The sequence below is a fragment of the Dermacentor variabilis genome, chromosome 1, assembly GCF_050947875.1.
Source record: "Dermacentor variabilis isolate Ectoservices chromosome 1, ASM5094787v1, whole genome shotgun sequence".
NCBI classification, from domain to species: domain Eukaryota; kingdom Metazoa; phylum Arthropoda; class Arachnida; order Ixodida; family Ixodidae; genus Dermacentor; species Dermacentor variabilis.
Genome location: NC_134568.1, coordinates 245,020,929 through 245,036,679, shown reverse-complemented (window position 1 = coordinate 245,036,679; position 15,751 = coordinate 245,020,929). Strand labels below are relative to the sequence as shown.

Sequence of the window (15,751 nt, the reverse complement as noted above, 5' to 3'; positions counted from 1 at the left end):
TCTAAAAACAACTCACTAGAGCCTTCCAGGTACAATTTTTTAACTTGATGTGAAACACCACGATTCTGGCATTAAAAAAGGTGGCTGTTGTCCCTGCAGCCACCTTTGCTCTGTGTCGCCATCTTTAAGACTCTTGGGAGCGAAACTTCTATTTGGCATTACCACCAGCTATGCCCCCGATAAATTCAGTTTTTTGGAAAGCTGGTGCCATCTGGTAGCACAACATTCACGCCGAAATTATAAAACCACTGCCATTTGTCTATTGCACGCAGTAGACAAAAGGAAATCCCTGAATGACTCACCACTGACATAAATTGGAGAAAATGCCTGGAAGAGTGAGACTTATCCTTGGCACGTAAAGAGTTGAAAAACCCCAGACAGTTCAGACAAATCTGGAGCCCTCCACTATGACGTTCCTCATAACCCACTGTGCATTTTTGGGATGGGACAATTTAATTTAGTCCACATCTCTCAACAGCTTTCTTCTTTGATGGCGAGATGTGATTTCAGCAATGGTTTCTATATTTCTCTGAACAATTCAGCAAGGAAGCCAAGTGTTTTATTGAGCAATACCAACCAAAATAAATTTTGTTGCATGATTTGCATAAACACAAAGCAATGTTAAGTGCTAAATCTAAAGCATAATGGGCATAGAAAATTGTGCATCATTAGGTATTTAAACTTTGCCATTGATATTATTGAAACATTGGTAATGTGTGAATTGCCTTTACTCAATGAAGAGGTGGATTCTAGCAGTGTTATAGGACTAATGTTTCCATTGTTCCATTGTTCTGCAGAATGACTTGGATGATCCAGAGCGGGGCATGATATTTGTTTGCAGTGCAAACCACAAAACAAAGGTATGTATCCATCACTGTTCGTGAAAGTGCTAAAATGATAACATAATAATGTTACAGGGATGCTAAAGTTAGACATTCATCATCATCATCATTATCAGCCTGTTTTATGTCCACTGCAAGGTGAAGGCCTGTAGTGGACATAAAATAGGCTAAAAGGCCTAAATGGATAGATTACAATAAAACCTAGTTAATTCAGAAATTAGATAATTTGGACTCATCTCCTGGTCTTGGTAGGCCTATGCATTATTTTATGCAATCAAATTCTTATTAATTCAGATGTATTTGGCAGCACATTTGGCAGTTAATTCGGATAACTCTAGGAGCTTGGCAAACATGGAGCGCTGCAAATGTGTACCGCAAAACTGCACTTGCGTCCAACTGAAATGAAGCGGCGGAGTCCGCATTGTTGTAGTCATCAGCGGAAATAGTATGGGAATGAACACTTTGTTTCTTTTTATGCATTTAAAGCCTTTATTCTTGCGTTTACAGTCACGCATAAAATGGTCTAGTCTAGGAAATGGTCTATCATAACTGTCTAGTCACCATCCTTGATGGCGCCAATAGCGACAGCAGTTTTGTGCGCAGTGTTTGAGGTAAACAGTAGTTTTGTTTTGACGCTTTTGCACACATCTGCCTCATGGCTTCATAACCATGAAGTCACCATCTATAGTTGTGTTTGTAGCGGCCGCAGTTTCATCTGCAGTGGTTGCGGCAACTAGTGCAAAGCTGTTGAGGATGAAGAGCACTGGCTAAATCGTGATGGACGGATGATGCGTTGGCAACTAGCTCGCTGACAAAAGAATAGTGGAGATCAGGAGTGCGATACTGAAAAGCGTATCCCAGGTGACGTGTTGTGGAGGAAGTCGTGAGGTCTTCGCTGCTGCAAGCACTAATCAACCATGAGATAATGAGAATTGCAGCTGCCCCATTGCTATTGTGCAAAATAGAAACGGGATTTGCTGATTCATTCAGTTAATAAAAGCGTGTTGGCATAGTAAGCAATTCTTAATTTTTTTCTTGATAGCCTCGATAAGTCGACACTTGGTAAATTTTTTTTTTGGTCCCATGAAATCCAAATTAAGGGGGGCGTGGGTTCTAAAATGTTTTTCTTTATTTTTGGTTCAATCTGAATGAAACTTCACTTTTCGTTCAGTTTTTCATGCTCATTACAAATATGTAATTAGTTTTTTAATAGCTACTCTGGTTCAGAAATTATTAGTCTGAAAATAAACTTAATAGACACTTCTTACGGGTTTTTTTGGCTATTTCACCTAGCTAAACATAAAAAGTAAGTGCATGACCCGCATGCGAAAGACTTGCTCTAGGGGGGATGCTATTTTTATTTGTTTGAAAGCATTCTGAAGGTAAGAAAGCAGATGAACATTTACTGTGAATATTTTTTCTTATGTTCGTGATGCTAGAGTAACAGAAATGCATCACCCCCTAGATCATTTCATTACGATTAGACTGATACCAAACTTGTTATTCTCACTCGACAACATCATAGAAAAAGGCCCCACAAGAGAGTGCAGTGGGTAAAAACATCTGAGAAAATGGCATTTGAAGTTTACACAGCTGTAACTTTCTAGAATGCAGCTACACCAATATTAATGACATCATTCTGTAGCTCTATTCCTCATGAGAATGGCCATACTAGATATATGACTGTACCCTCTCGGAGAACTGGGAAAAGATTCTTATACAGTACAGCCATGTACTGCCCCTAAACCAGCAAGAAAAACTGCATTTACCACTTCATGTGCCCGTTCCAGTATCCCGCAAGCTAAACAAATAGAAAAATTTAGTAAGTTAGCCTTGCCATAGACAAATAAACTTGCATAAACACACATGGAATATTTACTGAATTACCTAAATTGGTTATTGTTATGCAAAAAACGAAAAAAGAAAGGACACACACTTCACTCTATAGCATGCCAGGGCTGTATGCAGGGCCCTTTGCTGACTTGTGTCGTTTTGAAAGCCTGGCCTTGGTAGCACTACTGTCCAGATGCTCCTTTTGTGACTTACGAAGCCCGCTCTGTTCAAGGCTGCAGTGCACTAAGCAATTACCCGTACTGTAGCCCAGCTTCTCGGCAATATGGGTGTTGCTCTTTGTGATACCCTGATTGAAGCATCTGGTAGCCTCAGCCACTGCCCTTTCAGTGCTGCGCAGTGAGGCATGCCAAGTTTTTGGAACCTGCTCCAAAATTATGGCGTGCAGGCTTTCATTGGAGCTGTGGGTGATTCCATCGCTGCATCGCTCCAACAGGGCTTCACCACTAAGACACCTAAACACAGTCTCCAGTGCCTCACAAACAAAATCTGGCCGGCTGTTATATGGTGGGGGCTCCTCGTACAGTTAGTTATATTGAACTTGCACTCCGACTCTGAGCCTTCAGGGCAGAGGTCATGTCTGGGTGCTTTGTCTATTGAGAATGTGCTGCAGCATGGCCTGCACAGCCTTCTGCATTGCTGGCATGCCGTTTCTGTGGCTCCTCAAGGCGTAGCCATAGTAAGAAATGATCTTCTTGATCTTGTCTTGCGTCAGCCTTCCTTTATCACCAAGTGGCTCACCTTGAGCTTTCTTTTTGTCCACAAGTACGTGCAGGGCAGCTTCCATGCATTCACGTACATGGTTGTTTCATGTGGTTTCATCGCTGTCTACTCTCAGAGACGAGAACCGCTCTTCACGCAAGTTGCAAATACGGCAAGAGAGCACAAGCTTTGAACACCAGCCCAAAGTCTCTACTGTCTGCCTTCGACAAGGTCATGCTTTTGGTGCCGCACTCGGGGCAAAATGCAATCTCAAACTACGTGTTTATGACGGCTAATTCCACAATGACAAATTCGGTGCCGTTTTCCTTGTCACTCACCAATTCGTCTAGCAGCTTGAATTTCCACTCTGTTGCACATTGGGATGACAGAGACTCCTTCAATATTGCCGTGCTTCTCGCGTGCTCCACAAGATGAAAAGACTGCATGAGCTGCATGAAAGCAAGTGAAAGCAAGTGAAAGCAGACAACCATCGAAAACCGGGAACAACGGAGGACTAAGACAGCGGCGCATGCAAAACAAAAATTAAAATATTCAGTGCCTTTCCACTCTGTGAAGAAGGATGACCAGCAAAGCTGTGTAGGTGGGCCCCTTAATGGCGAACTGCACCTACGCCGTGGGTCGGCCCGATATTGCACTATCTTCGGGATTGGCCCACGTATGGAGAGTGCTTAACGCCTGCTTCACCTCCACCGTGGGTTGGCCCGGCACTGCACTATCTTTGGGATTGGCCCACGTATGGGGAGTTTTGTGTCTACGCACAGACACGATCCTGGAGGAACTAGCCCTTGATAGCTTTGCTGTAATTCACTCTAAAATTGGTTATGTCTGTGTTTCTTAATTAAATAATGATGATAACGAATGCAGGAGCAGTGGCACGAGTGCGTTTACGCGGTAGTGCTGAGCAGTGCCAACGAGTCAGTTGTGGAAAAAGACTACGCTGGAGCCAATCTTGATTATGATACACACGGACACGATCCTGGGGGAACCAGTCCTTAAAGGGACACTAAAGGTTACCAGAAACTCAAGTTAAAGTGGTAGAGCAATGTTCTAGAACGTCTAAGGCGTCAATATAATCGCGAACAGAGCTTTAGTAACCGAGAAATTGAGGTAAATGCATGACACGATTTGAGACCCCCCAGCGACATTCCGGTACTAGCCCGATGACGAAAGGACTCCTCATAATTTGTGTTACTAATACTCAACTACTCGTATTAAAAATATCATTTCATTCGATTATAAGACGGGAAAAAATGCTACTTGTCTACGTCTATTCGATTCTAAGAAAAAATAACATTTTGACGTTGCCCTTCAGTAATATGGGTGTTCGAAAGGTTTCGTTTTCGCTCGACTCTGCGCGCTCGACTCTGCGCCGCGCACGCTTTGGAGTTTCAGTAGCTTCGTTATCGCGTCGTGCTGTGAGGGTTCTGCTGGCTCGCGAAACTTTCATTTGGAACAAGCAGCGAGAATGCCACGTCCATGTGATGTCGTGGGAAGCCCTCGTTGCTTTCCCGCTCCGGAGAGCCGGTGTCGAGGCCGCCGTCGTAGTACGCAACGACGCCGGCAGTGCGAGCCCTCAGCAGCAGGTCGCGCTCGTCGGTGCTCAAATCGCTGAAGTTGAGCCCACCATCGCGAGCCAATCTGTCGGTGTCAGGGTCCATTGCGACGAGCGTCGAAGTTAGCGTCATAGAATGAAGTACCAGCTTATGGGCGTCTTGCGCTGGAGTTTGAGGTATAGTAGCGGCGCCTGGTGGCGGTGCGGGAAACGACATCTGGGTCGTGCCAGCTTGGGTCGTATTGAGCCCTGGCTGTGGCGAAGCACGTTTCTAGGCCGAGTTTTGCGTCGATTCGCACATTTTTATGCCCTGTTGCGAGTGCGAAAAGGCTCGTCGCTTCTCATAGACCGCGCCGACCACGCTGCGAGCTCGCCGCAGCCTATAGTTTTACGAAAACGGACTCTCCGTGTGCCGTGGGACGTAATGTGGCACGTAATTCGTTTATCCTTCCGCTAGCCACCATACTCCCGCTTTCGCTCTGCTCTCGGCTCTGTCTTGGCTCTGTTTCTGGCCGCGCGTTCGCGTTTTGCGCAGAAAAGCCGTAGCGCCGTCTGCGGACGCCGTTCTACTCACCGATGGTGCAACGTCACTATGAGACCATGATGTCAGTACTCCTCGATCAGAGGGCGGGCGATTTGAACTGCGCTAGAGGTACGCGGACGCTTCAGAACGCATTTTCTCTTAAAATAAGTCTCTCTTTGGCACGAAACAAGCGTTTCGAGGTTTCTGTGATGGTATTTCAACAGTCCACGTTGACTTAATAGTAACCTTTAGTGTCCCTTTAACAGCTTAGCTGTAAAAATCAATATGGCCGCCTCGGTCGCCCCAGTCAGTGGGAGGTGCGAGACAGGGGGCTCGCCTCACGCACATGCACTTCGCTCAATCAGAGGCCCACATCATATGTGCAAATACTCAAGAATGCCACTTCATGTCGCTGCAAATCTGGTCTCTAAAGGTAATCTAAATGTGTGAGCCAAAATTATGCTGATGTCACTCAAGCCGGAGACTAGAAACAAAAGTAGGCACATTAGTTTGACCTAAATTGGCACGTTAGTCCCAAATTGGCTCAGTACATGAATGCCTTTAGTTTGGCTTTGCACAAGGCATGTGAAAGTGTGTTGAATTCATTTGTGTATTGCGGGCTGAGTAATATCTTGGGATTGCTTTAATATTGCTGCAGTTTTCATCTCCTCTCACATGGCACTGCTAATTAAAGCATGTGGTGAACCTTTCTGCAGCACACTGAAGTTACTTTTCTGTGTCATTTACGAAAAGCAGTCATATGGCCTGATGCGGCAATTTGTATGAAGGAGCACTGCAGAATGCTTTAATGTCCATTCAAGGACATTACACTTTTTGACTAACAGTGATGTTGCAAGGCGTTAATAGATTCATCATGCCTTTTTCCTATTTTCAAGAAAAGAAAATTTACTATGCATTTTTTTTTCCAGTCCATGTTTTTCTTTCTGGCACAAACAGAGCAAGGGGATATCTTCAAGATTACATTGGAAACAGATGAAGACATGGTGTGTGGCTATTGTAGATAGGTGCATATCTTTATGTCAGCTAGCCTTGTTTGACTCTTGTATTGTTTGTCTGCTTTTTAGGTCACTGAAATCAAGCTGAAATACTTTGATACAATTCCTGTGGCAGCCAGCATGTGTGTGCTGAAGACTGGATTTCTATTTGTTGCTGCCGAATTTGGAAACCAGTGAGCACTTGCTTTATTTCTACTTGGTTAAGCATTCTTAATGCACTTATAATGGCTGACCTGTTCTGTTCACAATTTTTCATGCAAGTCTGTGTAAATGCATTTTGATAGTAACTATTCTTTGCAGTTGCCTCTACCAAATTGCAAGGCTCGGGGAGGAGGATGAAGAACCAGAGTTCAGCAGTGCTATTCCTCTTGAGGAAGGAGACACATTTTTTTTTGCTCCTCGTGCTTTGCGCAACTTGCTACCTGTTGAAGAGTTGGACTCTTTATCCCCAGCCATGGGCTGCACTATTGCTGACCTTGCTAATGAAGACACGCCTCAGTTGTATGTGGCCTGTGGTCGAGGGCCTCGTTCCTGTGTGCGTGTACTCCGCCATGGTCTTGAGGTGAGCACTAGCATATGTCGTTTCTAACTACCTGCTAACATATGGCGCTATAACTCCTTTGCAAGTGTGAAAACTGTTGCTTAGCTGCTTTTGGCATTGTGGAAGTGAATCAGGCTAGTTCAGCTGCACATTTCTATTTTATCAACAGCGCAGACACACGAGAGCTGCACTGACTTTGCCTGGCACTTGTGCATATGTGTGAGATGTGAGAGGGAAATCCAGGGACTGCACTTGGGTGCTGTTGTGGCTCGAGGAGGCGTTAGGGCAAGGAATCCACCAAGCCCATCGACGAATATGTCCAATAGTAGGAATGAAGGAAAAAGGGTTTATTTGACATTAGTTACACGGCTCCAGTTACAAAAGCCCACTCCTTGCAGGAGCAACTTAACGTCCGAGGTCACATTCAGGACACATCGGCCTCAGTGCACAAAAAGTCTCCGCTTTTAATACCCTAGTCTTCCCTAGGTAACTCGACTAGGGAATCTGGTGACTGTATCACAGCCAATCGTTATTGTTGAATTGGTTGTGATGCCACATTCATGCTATCGCAACGCACCGCAGCCTCCGAAGCCTCTGCACACCGGAAGCATGGAATAGGAGACAGGATAGCAACCTGGGAATCCACAGTCGGCGCCATTCTCCGGTAGCCTTTGACGTTGGCCCTTTTTATCATTAGTTCAGGCTGTCGGGTAGTGTTTGGGGAGTGCCTTTTGTGGACCCGTCAGCAGTCGGTGTCAACGCTGCATTGACTTCTCGGTAGACACTGATGGATGGGTAGGGGGTTGCCTCATGGCAAACGTCTAAGTAATGCCTTTGGCCAATTCAAGACGTACCAGTACTACGGGGGAGTATGCGCCTTGCTCCGTTCGTCCCTAGCCAATGGCAGTGTGCACTACGTGAAAACTGGCGCTTAGCTTCCATTCAAAGGGTATTACAGCAGCCAATACAGAGTCCATAACGGGGAAGCATACAAAACAACAAATTTACAGTAACAATGTGTCAATATTCATTGGTATGCGGCTGCTGAAGTGGCATCTACCTAAGCCCCCATGGCCGCGCTTTGCGGCAGGTCGCTTCGCTCCCCTTGGAAGGAATCCGTGTCAGGCCTGGTGATGAAGCATAGGTAAAAAACGACTACTGCAGAAGTGAAACTGAGAAGTGATATAATAATGCAGGTAAAAAAAGGGAAAAAAGTGTTTTAACACACATTCAAAAGACTGACTCCCCAATCATGAGCGGTGTACTGTGACCACTACCCAGTGAACCATTTATGTCCCATAGATATCCATAGAACATCATGTTTTAGACACAGAACACATCCTGTAGATATCTATATTTCTCCAAACAACGTATTTTACAAATATGTGCTTTGGATAATCTAAGTCCCATTCAGGTCATGTTGCTGTAACGTTGAAGGGATTTCGCTGCTGGACATAACTGACCTCTAATAGATGTTCCTTTTAGGGATGCAGGAAGACCATAGAGCATCTAATGGATCATTCCTATTCATGTTATAATGAGCTGCTTACCTGCAAGTGCCACAGCAGAGGTACTACCGAATACAGTCGACGACCAATAATTCGGACTCCACGGGGAGCATAAATAAGTCCGAACTATTGAATGTCCGAAAAAACGGGTATTCCCCCCCCCCCCCAAAGAAAGAATGATCACATTATTTACGTATTAAAACCCCCGTGCAAGGAGCAAGTGGTCGATGCATTGCTGCACGCACTTCCGCTTATGTGCAACCAAGTCTGCCTGTATTTCTGCCAGTTTTGAGTTTCACTGTACGCTGATGCAAGGACTGCAAAGGCTTGAGTCAGATCCGCATGTGGAAGGCTCCGGAGCAGACGGCACATCATCATCCAAGTAGGCAGCAGTTCAGTCTCATCAGTTACGAAGTCAGGCTCATTCGAGCTGCGAGGGTACCGTTGGTGCCAATTGACGTGGCCTATCTATAACTTACCAGAAAGACCTCTTGGAGCCAGCAGAGCACTGTCTGGAATGCAAACTGAACAAACAAGCGCAGCGTGGCAGAACACTGTCCGCAATGTAAACTCAACAAACAGAATCACGATAGCGGGCCATGCACTGGGGTACCGGAAACGGACGTGATCATCGCGATGTTGATGTGACTTCACAATTCAGGCAAAGCCTCCAAGATCGGCATTTTCAGTTGAATATCGGAGGTGTAGAGCGGCGACTGAGGCAAGGCTTCAGAAATTACCGTCTAGCGTGTAATCTCTAAGGCCATACTTGATGTCTCTTCGAGGTTGTCAGAGAAGATAATGGTGCTGGAGTTGGCGTACTCTACAGCCACGGCCTGAGTCTGAGTAATTGAATGTAGAACTGGCGGCTGTCCGAAATATCGGTCCTCTTTACATATTAGGTCTATGGGGCCATTGGCCGTGCTGCGAAGCTGTCCGAATTACCGAGCATGTCCGGATTATTGGTCGGCGACTGTACAAATGAAATGTGAACAGCAGAGTGTATGGCCGAAGCATAACTGAAAACACAGTGTGCGGTGTCTGCCAGCCATCATTGTGCACGTGCACACGCATATGGTTTCAGTGCGAAATGCGGGGCTGCTGGTCCTAGTGTGATTACGTCGCCTGTATTTTGTTTGAAGCTTGTATTCTCACCCTGCCATTGCAGTGCGATTCCTCTCTGCGATTACTGTTAAGGTGGCTAGCGGTGTTGTTGCTTCTTTAGTGCAGTACATTTTTGGTGCTATTGAAATTGTGATTAGATACTGGCAGCTTTGATGGTGGTAACAAAAGCAAAGCAACGCACGTTAGGAAACAATGCCTGCCAGCTATATGATGCTACAGATGCGGCGATGGTGCTAGCCACCGTAACTGTACTGCCAGGTGGGAATGGCACTTCTGCGGAGAGATGAGAAAAAACTCCAAATATGGGTGACGTTTATCGCAGTAGGGCGAGCAGCGCTGCACTCTGCGAGAGAACCATGGGCACACGTATGTGTACAATGACTGGCCGACGACATGCACTGTGCCTGTACATCTGCTGAGGCCCGCTAATCCCACAGTTGCCACCATTGTTGACAAGTAGCTGGTGACCTTGTTTGAAATGTTTTGTTAATGTGTAAACGTGTAAATGCCAAAATACAAATTGTAACACTCATGAGGTATCTTTCCTATTATTAACAAACTTCTTAGGTGGCTCATGGATAGAAAAATCCTATGTCCGACGTTATGGCAACAAAATTCGGGGGTTGAACCCTCGACCTTTGGTGTTAAATAGGGCAAAGCTAATTAAGACAGTTAAGATATAGTTAAGGTACTCTAACCCACGACCTTTGGTGGGAGTTGAATCCACTTGGAGATAAGGGTGTACCGGCCATGTCTCCAAGTTGGATTCCAATTGACATGGTGAAGGTCGAGAGTCGAATTCATTACCTTTGGCATTAATGAAAGGGAAGTTAATTAAAATAGATTTAAGTCATTTGAACCCACAACATTTGGTGTTGATTAGGGTGAAGTTAATTAAGGCACTGCTCATTAAGGTAGAGTTAATCACAGCATTCAAACCTTGAACCTCTGGTGGAAGTTGAACCCACAACCGTTGGTGTTAATTAGGGCAAAGTTAGTTAAGGCACTCGAACCCACGACTTTTGGTGGGAGACAACAATAGGAAGTGAATTTGAATGAGAATGACAAGTAATTTAATGTCTCTTGAGCTCCCAGGCTTTTGCCTTAGCCTTCATATTCTTTAGCGCATGCTAAAGTGACTCAACTTTTTTATAGTCTTGGCACTCGTCAAAATGTGAAAACTGGGCTCACAAGATCGTAGATCGGTATCTTGATCATTATGAATTAATACAAATCCTGCAATGGCTATATGAAAAATGAGAGTTCAGTAAGCACTAGGTAAAGCATGCAAGTGAGTTTCACAATGTCATATCAACGTTACTTCAATAAAAGATTCTTGAAAATTCAACTTCACTAAAACAAAAATGATGAGCGGTCACAATGCCACAGTTATATTTAAAAATATTAAAACTGGTTAGTAGGAGATAATATCACATAGTAATGAATGACCAAAAGGGTATGGCCTGCATGCCAGTACCTGCGTCTGGGGCCATGAAATTCTTTTGAATCTCTTGAATGGAAAGCCAGTACTTTCTAGCTATGTTTAAAAATATATACTCAAAGAAAATCTACACCAACAGAATCCTGAAATGGAATGTTAATCTTGGTAGGCAACTTGCTCAAGCAACTTCTCGCACCACGAAAGTGGCAAAAACATAATGCTGCGAGAGACTTTGAGATAGGCATTGCAAATGAGAAATATCTCTTGACACTTGAAGAGGAGCGCTACAAACCAAGCGATACAAACATGTCTGAAAATGAACTACCAAAACGTTGCTCTCAGGACATTTCTTAAAACACTCTGCAAGGCAAACAAATGTACCACAAATAGTCAGAAACGCAGCTCTAAATTTCAGTATGCAGCTGTACAGTTCTGCCTAGTATATACGTACTTGGGCCATGGCCAACTGAACAGAAGTCGTAAAGACACACCAATGAAGCACACTTCATGCTGCTCGTGTGCGGTAAACTACCCTGAACTTACTTTGAGGTTCATGCTGATTTGATATCTGTGGCGATGTGAAGTGAAAGATATTGCGAGTTCAAGCATCTTTTTTTCTTTATAATCTGTTCAGATATATCAGAAAGTTAAAGATTACATATTTTTAACCGAAAAAGAAAGCGTTTATGTGTAAAAAAAAAATTGTGATCTAACTGAAACCGAAAGTTTTGGCTTTTGACGCATGGCGGGTTGTCCAGCTGTGCGTGCAGAGGCCATGCAAAATGGCTACTCATAACCACATTACAATAAATAAATGCAATGATAACTGACATTCTGGGCTTTAATACTTCAACTTTAATCTTTTCTAAATGAACAGATGGATATTTTGCAATTCAGGAACACATTCTCCCTCTCTTAGGATCTCGAACATGTGCATTAGGGGGAAAACCAAAGTGCCCTGCCACAGTGCTGGAACAGACATGATTTTTCCTCTCCAAGCATCTCATTGTTAGGCATTAGAGACAATTTGGTTGTATTTCTATGGCATGGTGCATTCATCTAGTCACAACGCACAATGTACGATCAATGCGCGGAAGCTTTGGATGTGCAAGAGATATTCAAATCACAAAGACATTCAACATCCTTTGTATGATCCTTGGCTGCCATGTACTGGTGGAACATATTATAGATATGAACTAGACGTCGTTAAATGTCTTGGATATTTGCGCTTTTGTGGTACGTCCAATGGATATTTGTGGTTTGCTGGGTACGACATGAAAGAAGAACAGAGGAACAGCTTATTCCGGAGTATTTATCTGTGGTCGCATACTGCAGTGAAAGCTTATCCTCAATCATAGTACCTAGGTGCAGTCCCCACATTTTTCTGTCACAACTCACGCATGTGCACGCATGTCAGGAAAATGCAGTGTATCTCTCTCATGTCTGCGCCATTGACAAAACGCAAGTGGCAGTGTCTGTGTACTGAAACTAAAATAGTAGAAAAGATGATGTTTTGCACTTGTGCACTGTGCTTACCATTGCCGTAGTTGTGCAGCTTGCCAGCGATTGCCATGTTTGGGCTAATCTTTAATTGAGAATTGTAATCGGAGAACAAAATTGCATGTGTTACTTGGCGCGTCTTAGGTTGGTGTGTAAAGAACTACATATTGCCTGTTCAGAGCTCCACCTAAATATGGCAGGGTGATGCTATACGTTCTTTGTTTCAGGTCTCGGAAATGGCCGTGTCCGAACTTCCTGGTAATCCCAATGCAGTGTGGACTGTTAAAAAGAAAGCAGATGGTAATACTTCAAGTAGCCTTGCACTTATACTTTGGGGTGGCGTTCTTCTTTGGCAGCTGCATTACTACTACTAGCGTTTTATGAATCTTTATTAACCCTTTCAGTACTGCAGGAAATGACAAAAAGTATGCCGAATTTTCCTGTGATTTAGAAAAACGTGGCCTCATGATGATGATACTTGTCAGAGGTAGAGAAAGGGTTAACTCGAAATTTGGATGTGTCCTTTTAGGGCACTACAGTAATGCTAGTTTTAGCAAAATTGTTTTCATTCATTCATTCAAATAACTTTATTCAGTGCCCTGCAATATGGTGGGGTGGGCCTGGACCCTGCCTAGGTTTCAGCCAAGGGTTTGTGTTCTCACGTTAAAGGGGCCCTGAAATACTTTTTGAACATAGTAAAAAAATGTTGCCAACCTGTGAACATGTGAGCCAAATATTATTGCACTGCATGCAGCAGGGAATTTACGATCTTGTGTCAAAAGAAGTGAACAGTCGCTTGCTCTCGCATCCCTAATGTCATCGAAAGCACTTGGCTTTCCAACGCTATTGGCCGATTTCGTGATCGTGAGAACATTCTCAGTAATACACGATTACTGATATTGAGTTAAATAAATGAAATATATACATGTCTGCGATCTCAAAAAGGCAGAAAAATCATTTCATGTTTGCACTGCGCATGGCCTCCGAGATGGCAGTGGCATGCTGTGTAGCCTAGTCTGCTGCGGCCACTGCAAGGTGCTGCAACGAGCCCTTTTGCGCAGCAAAACACACAGCAAAAGTTGAGTGTTGCTGTCGCAACACTCAACTTTTGCTGTGTGTTTCTGTGCAGAAGCACTTCTGCCTAGTGCTTTTCCGTGTGGCTCAGCGCATACACGGCCCGCGCGGACAGCCATGTGCAAGCCACGTTTGGGGCAGAGGTGGAGCTGCGCACACTTCATCATGGTTCGACACGCTCACCCCTGCCCCCATCAATATTATGATTGCTATTCGCAATAGCAGTCAGAAAAGTTGCCTGGGACCATGTTGTTATTTAAAACATCAAGAAACTCTGGACGCAAACTATGTAACATGGTGACTTATTATATCCATAAAAAACTTTTTTCTTTATCTGTTGGGAAATATTGAAGCATAGTTGAGTGTGCAACTTGTTAATGGAAAGGAACTTGTAATGGAATGGAAAGGATCGAATAATAGTACAATGAAAAACCACCCGCTCTAGTAGCATAGCAGCTTGGCTATTGTGCTGCTAAGTCCAAGGGTGCGTGATCAAATCCTGGCTGCAGCGGCTGCATTTCAAGGGGGGTAAAATGGAAAATCTACACAATGCCTCATAATCATATCATGGGTTTGGCACGCAGAACCCTAGAATTAATCTTTTTTGATGCGAAAGCGTCAAATGGCCCATTCAGCAAAAAAGCCAGCGATGTCTGTAGCAGCGAAAAAAAAAATGACACCTAACTTCCCATTGGCTGTGATGACACGTCATGAACGCACCTTGCACGCTCATGACACTGGTTTGTGCAACGCCGAGCATGTTTAGTATTCCGGTGACCACGGGCGAGCTGGGCATTGTGATGGATTGGCGGAGGTGTAAACTAAAGCCCCTGCATACAACTACTGCTGTGTTGAAGGAGCTTTAGCGCACACACTTCTAATCACCCTTCAGTGTCTGACCTTCTAATCAATGAGGAAGGTGTCCTGAACCTTCTAAGAAATCCCCTGGCCCCAACAGGATCCCGAATGAGTTCCTATATAGATATGCTCAGTGGGTCACCAAATATCTTACCATAATCTTTCAATCTTTGCTTACCCAGCGAAGATTTTCTATGGCCTGGAAACATGCTAAAATAATTCCAGTTCACAAAAGTGGGAGCACATCAGACGTAGGTAACTACAGGCCCATTTCTTTTACGAGCGCCTGTTCCAAACTGCTTGAGCATATAAGTCTGTAAACATATATCAAATTATCTGGAAACTTACAACCCGCTGTGGTTGCTTAGTGGCTTTGGTATTGCGCTGTTAAACACGAGGTCGCGGGAACTAATCCTGGCCACGGCAGCTGCATTTCAATGGGGGCGAATGTAGAAACACCTGTGTACGTGTACGTAGATGCACGTTAAAGAGCCCCGGGTGGTTAAATTAATCCGGAGTCCCACACTACAGCATGCTTCATAATCAGATCGTGCTTTTGGCATGTGAAACTCCATAATTTAATTAATTACATTTTGGAAACTTACAATTTGTTATCACCACTGCAGCGTGGTTTACCTAAGGGGTTGTCTACGATAAAGCAGCTTGTTCAGACAGTTGACAATCTTTCACAAACAATAAATAGCCAAGGACAGATTGACCTAATCTTTTTAGACTTTGCCAAAGTGTTTAATAGTCCTGTATCTAAACTGTTGCTAAAAATGAATTAAATATTTGAAAATCAAATATTACTAAGTGGTTCACATCCTACCTCCACTTTCGGGAGCAGTATGTCGAAATAGGTAAAATCCAGATCCAAACCAGTTTCGTTCGGAGTACCTCAAGGCACTGTTTTTGGGCCCTCTTTTATTTCTTATCTTTATTAACGATTTGCCTTGTGATATAACCGTCCCATATTATAAGCAGTATTGTTTGTAGATGACTGCGTCATATATGATGGAATCTTTAGGTGACCCATTAGACCTCGACAGCAATCAACAAAAAATCCTAAAATGTTATAATGAATGGCAAATGTCACTGAACCCAGTAAGAACTGTTTGACTATAACAAAGTGTCCCTGAGGTATAAATAGAGCATCGGTCCGCACGAACTAAAAAGAGTGACAAAATATATATATTT

At 44.0% G+C, this 15,751-nt stretch overlaps 1 protein-coding gene across 1 annotated transcript in view; it reads left to right on the top strand.

The window, feature by feature from the left end:
- Sf3b3 (splicing factor 3b subunit 3) overlaps positions 1 to 15,751 on the top strand; it is an 82,388-nt gene that overhangs the window by 21,644 nt on the left and 44,993 nt on the right. The window contains exons 7-11 of the mRNA XM_075672672.1: positions 798 to 860; positions 6,421 to 6,495; positions 6,577 to 6,680; positions 6,808 to 7,069; positions 12,850 to 12,922. Coding sequence (XP_075528787.1) covers positions 798 to 860; positions 6,421 to 6,495; positions 6,577 to 6,680; positions 6,808 to 7,069; positions 12,850 to 12,922 — 577 coding nt within the window. The remainder of the gene's footprint in view (positions 1 to 797; positions 861 to 6,420; positions 6,496 to 6,576; positions 6,681 to 6,807; positions 7,070 to 12,849; positions 12,923 to 15,751) is intronic.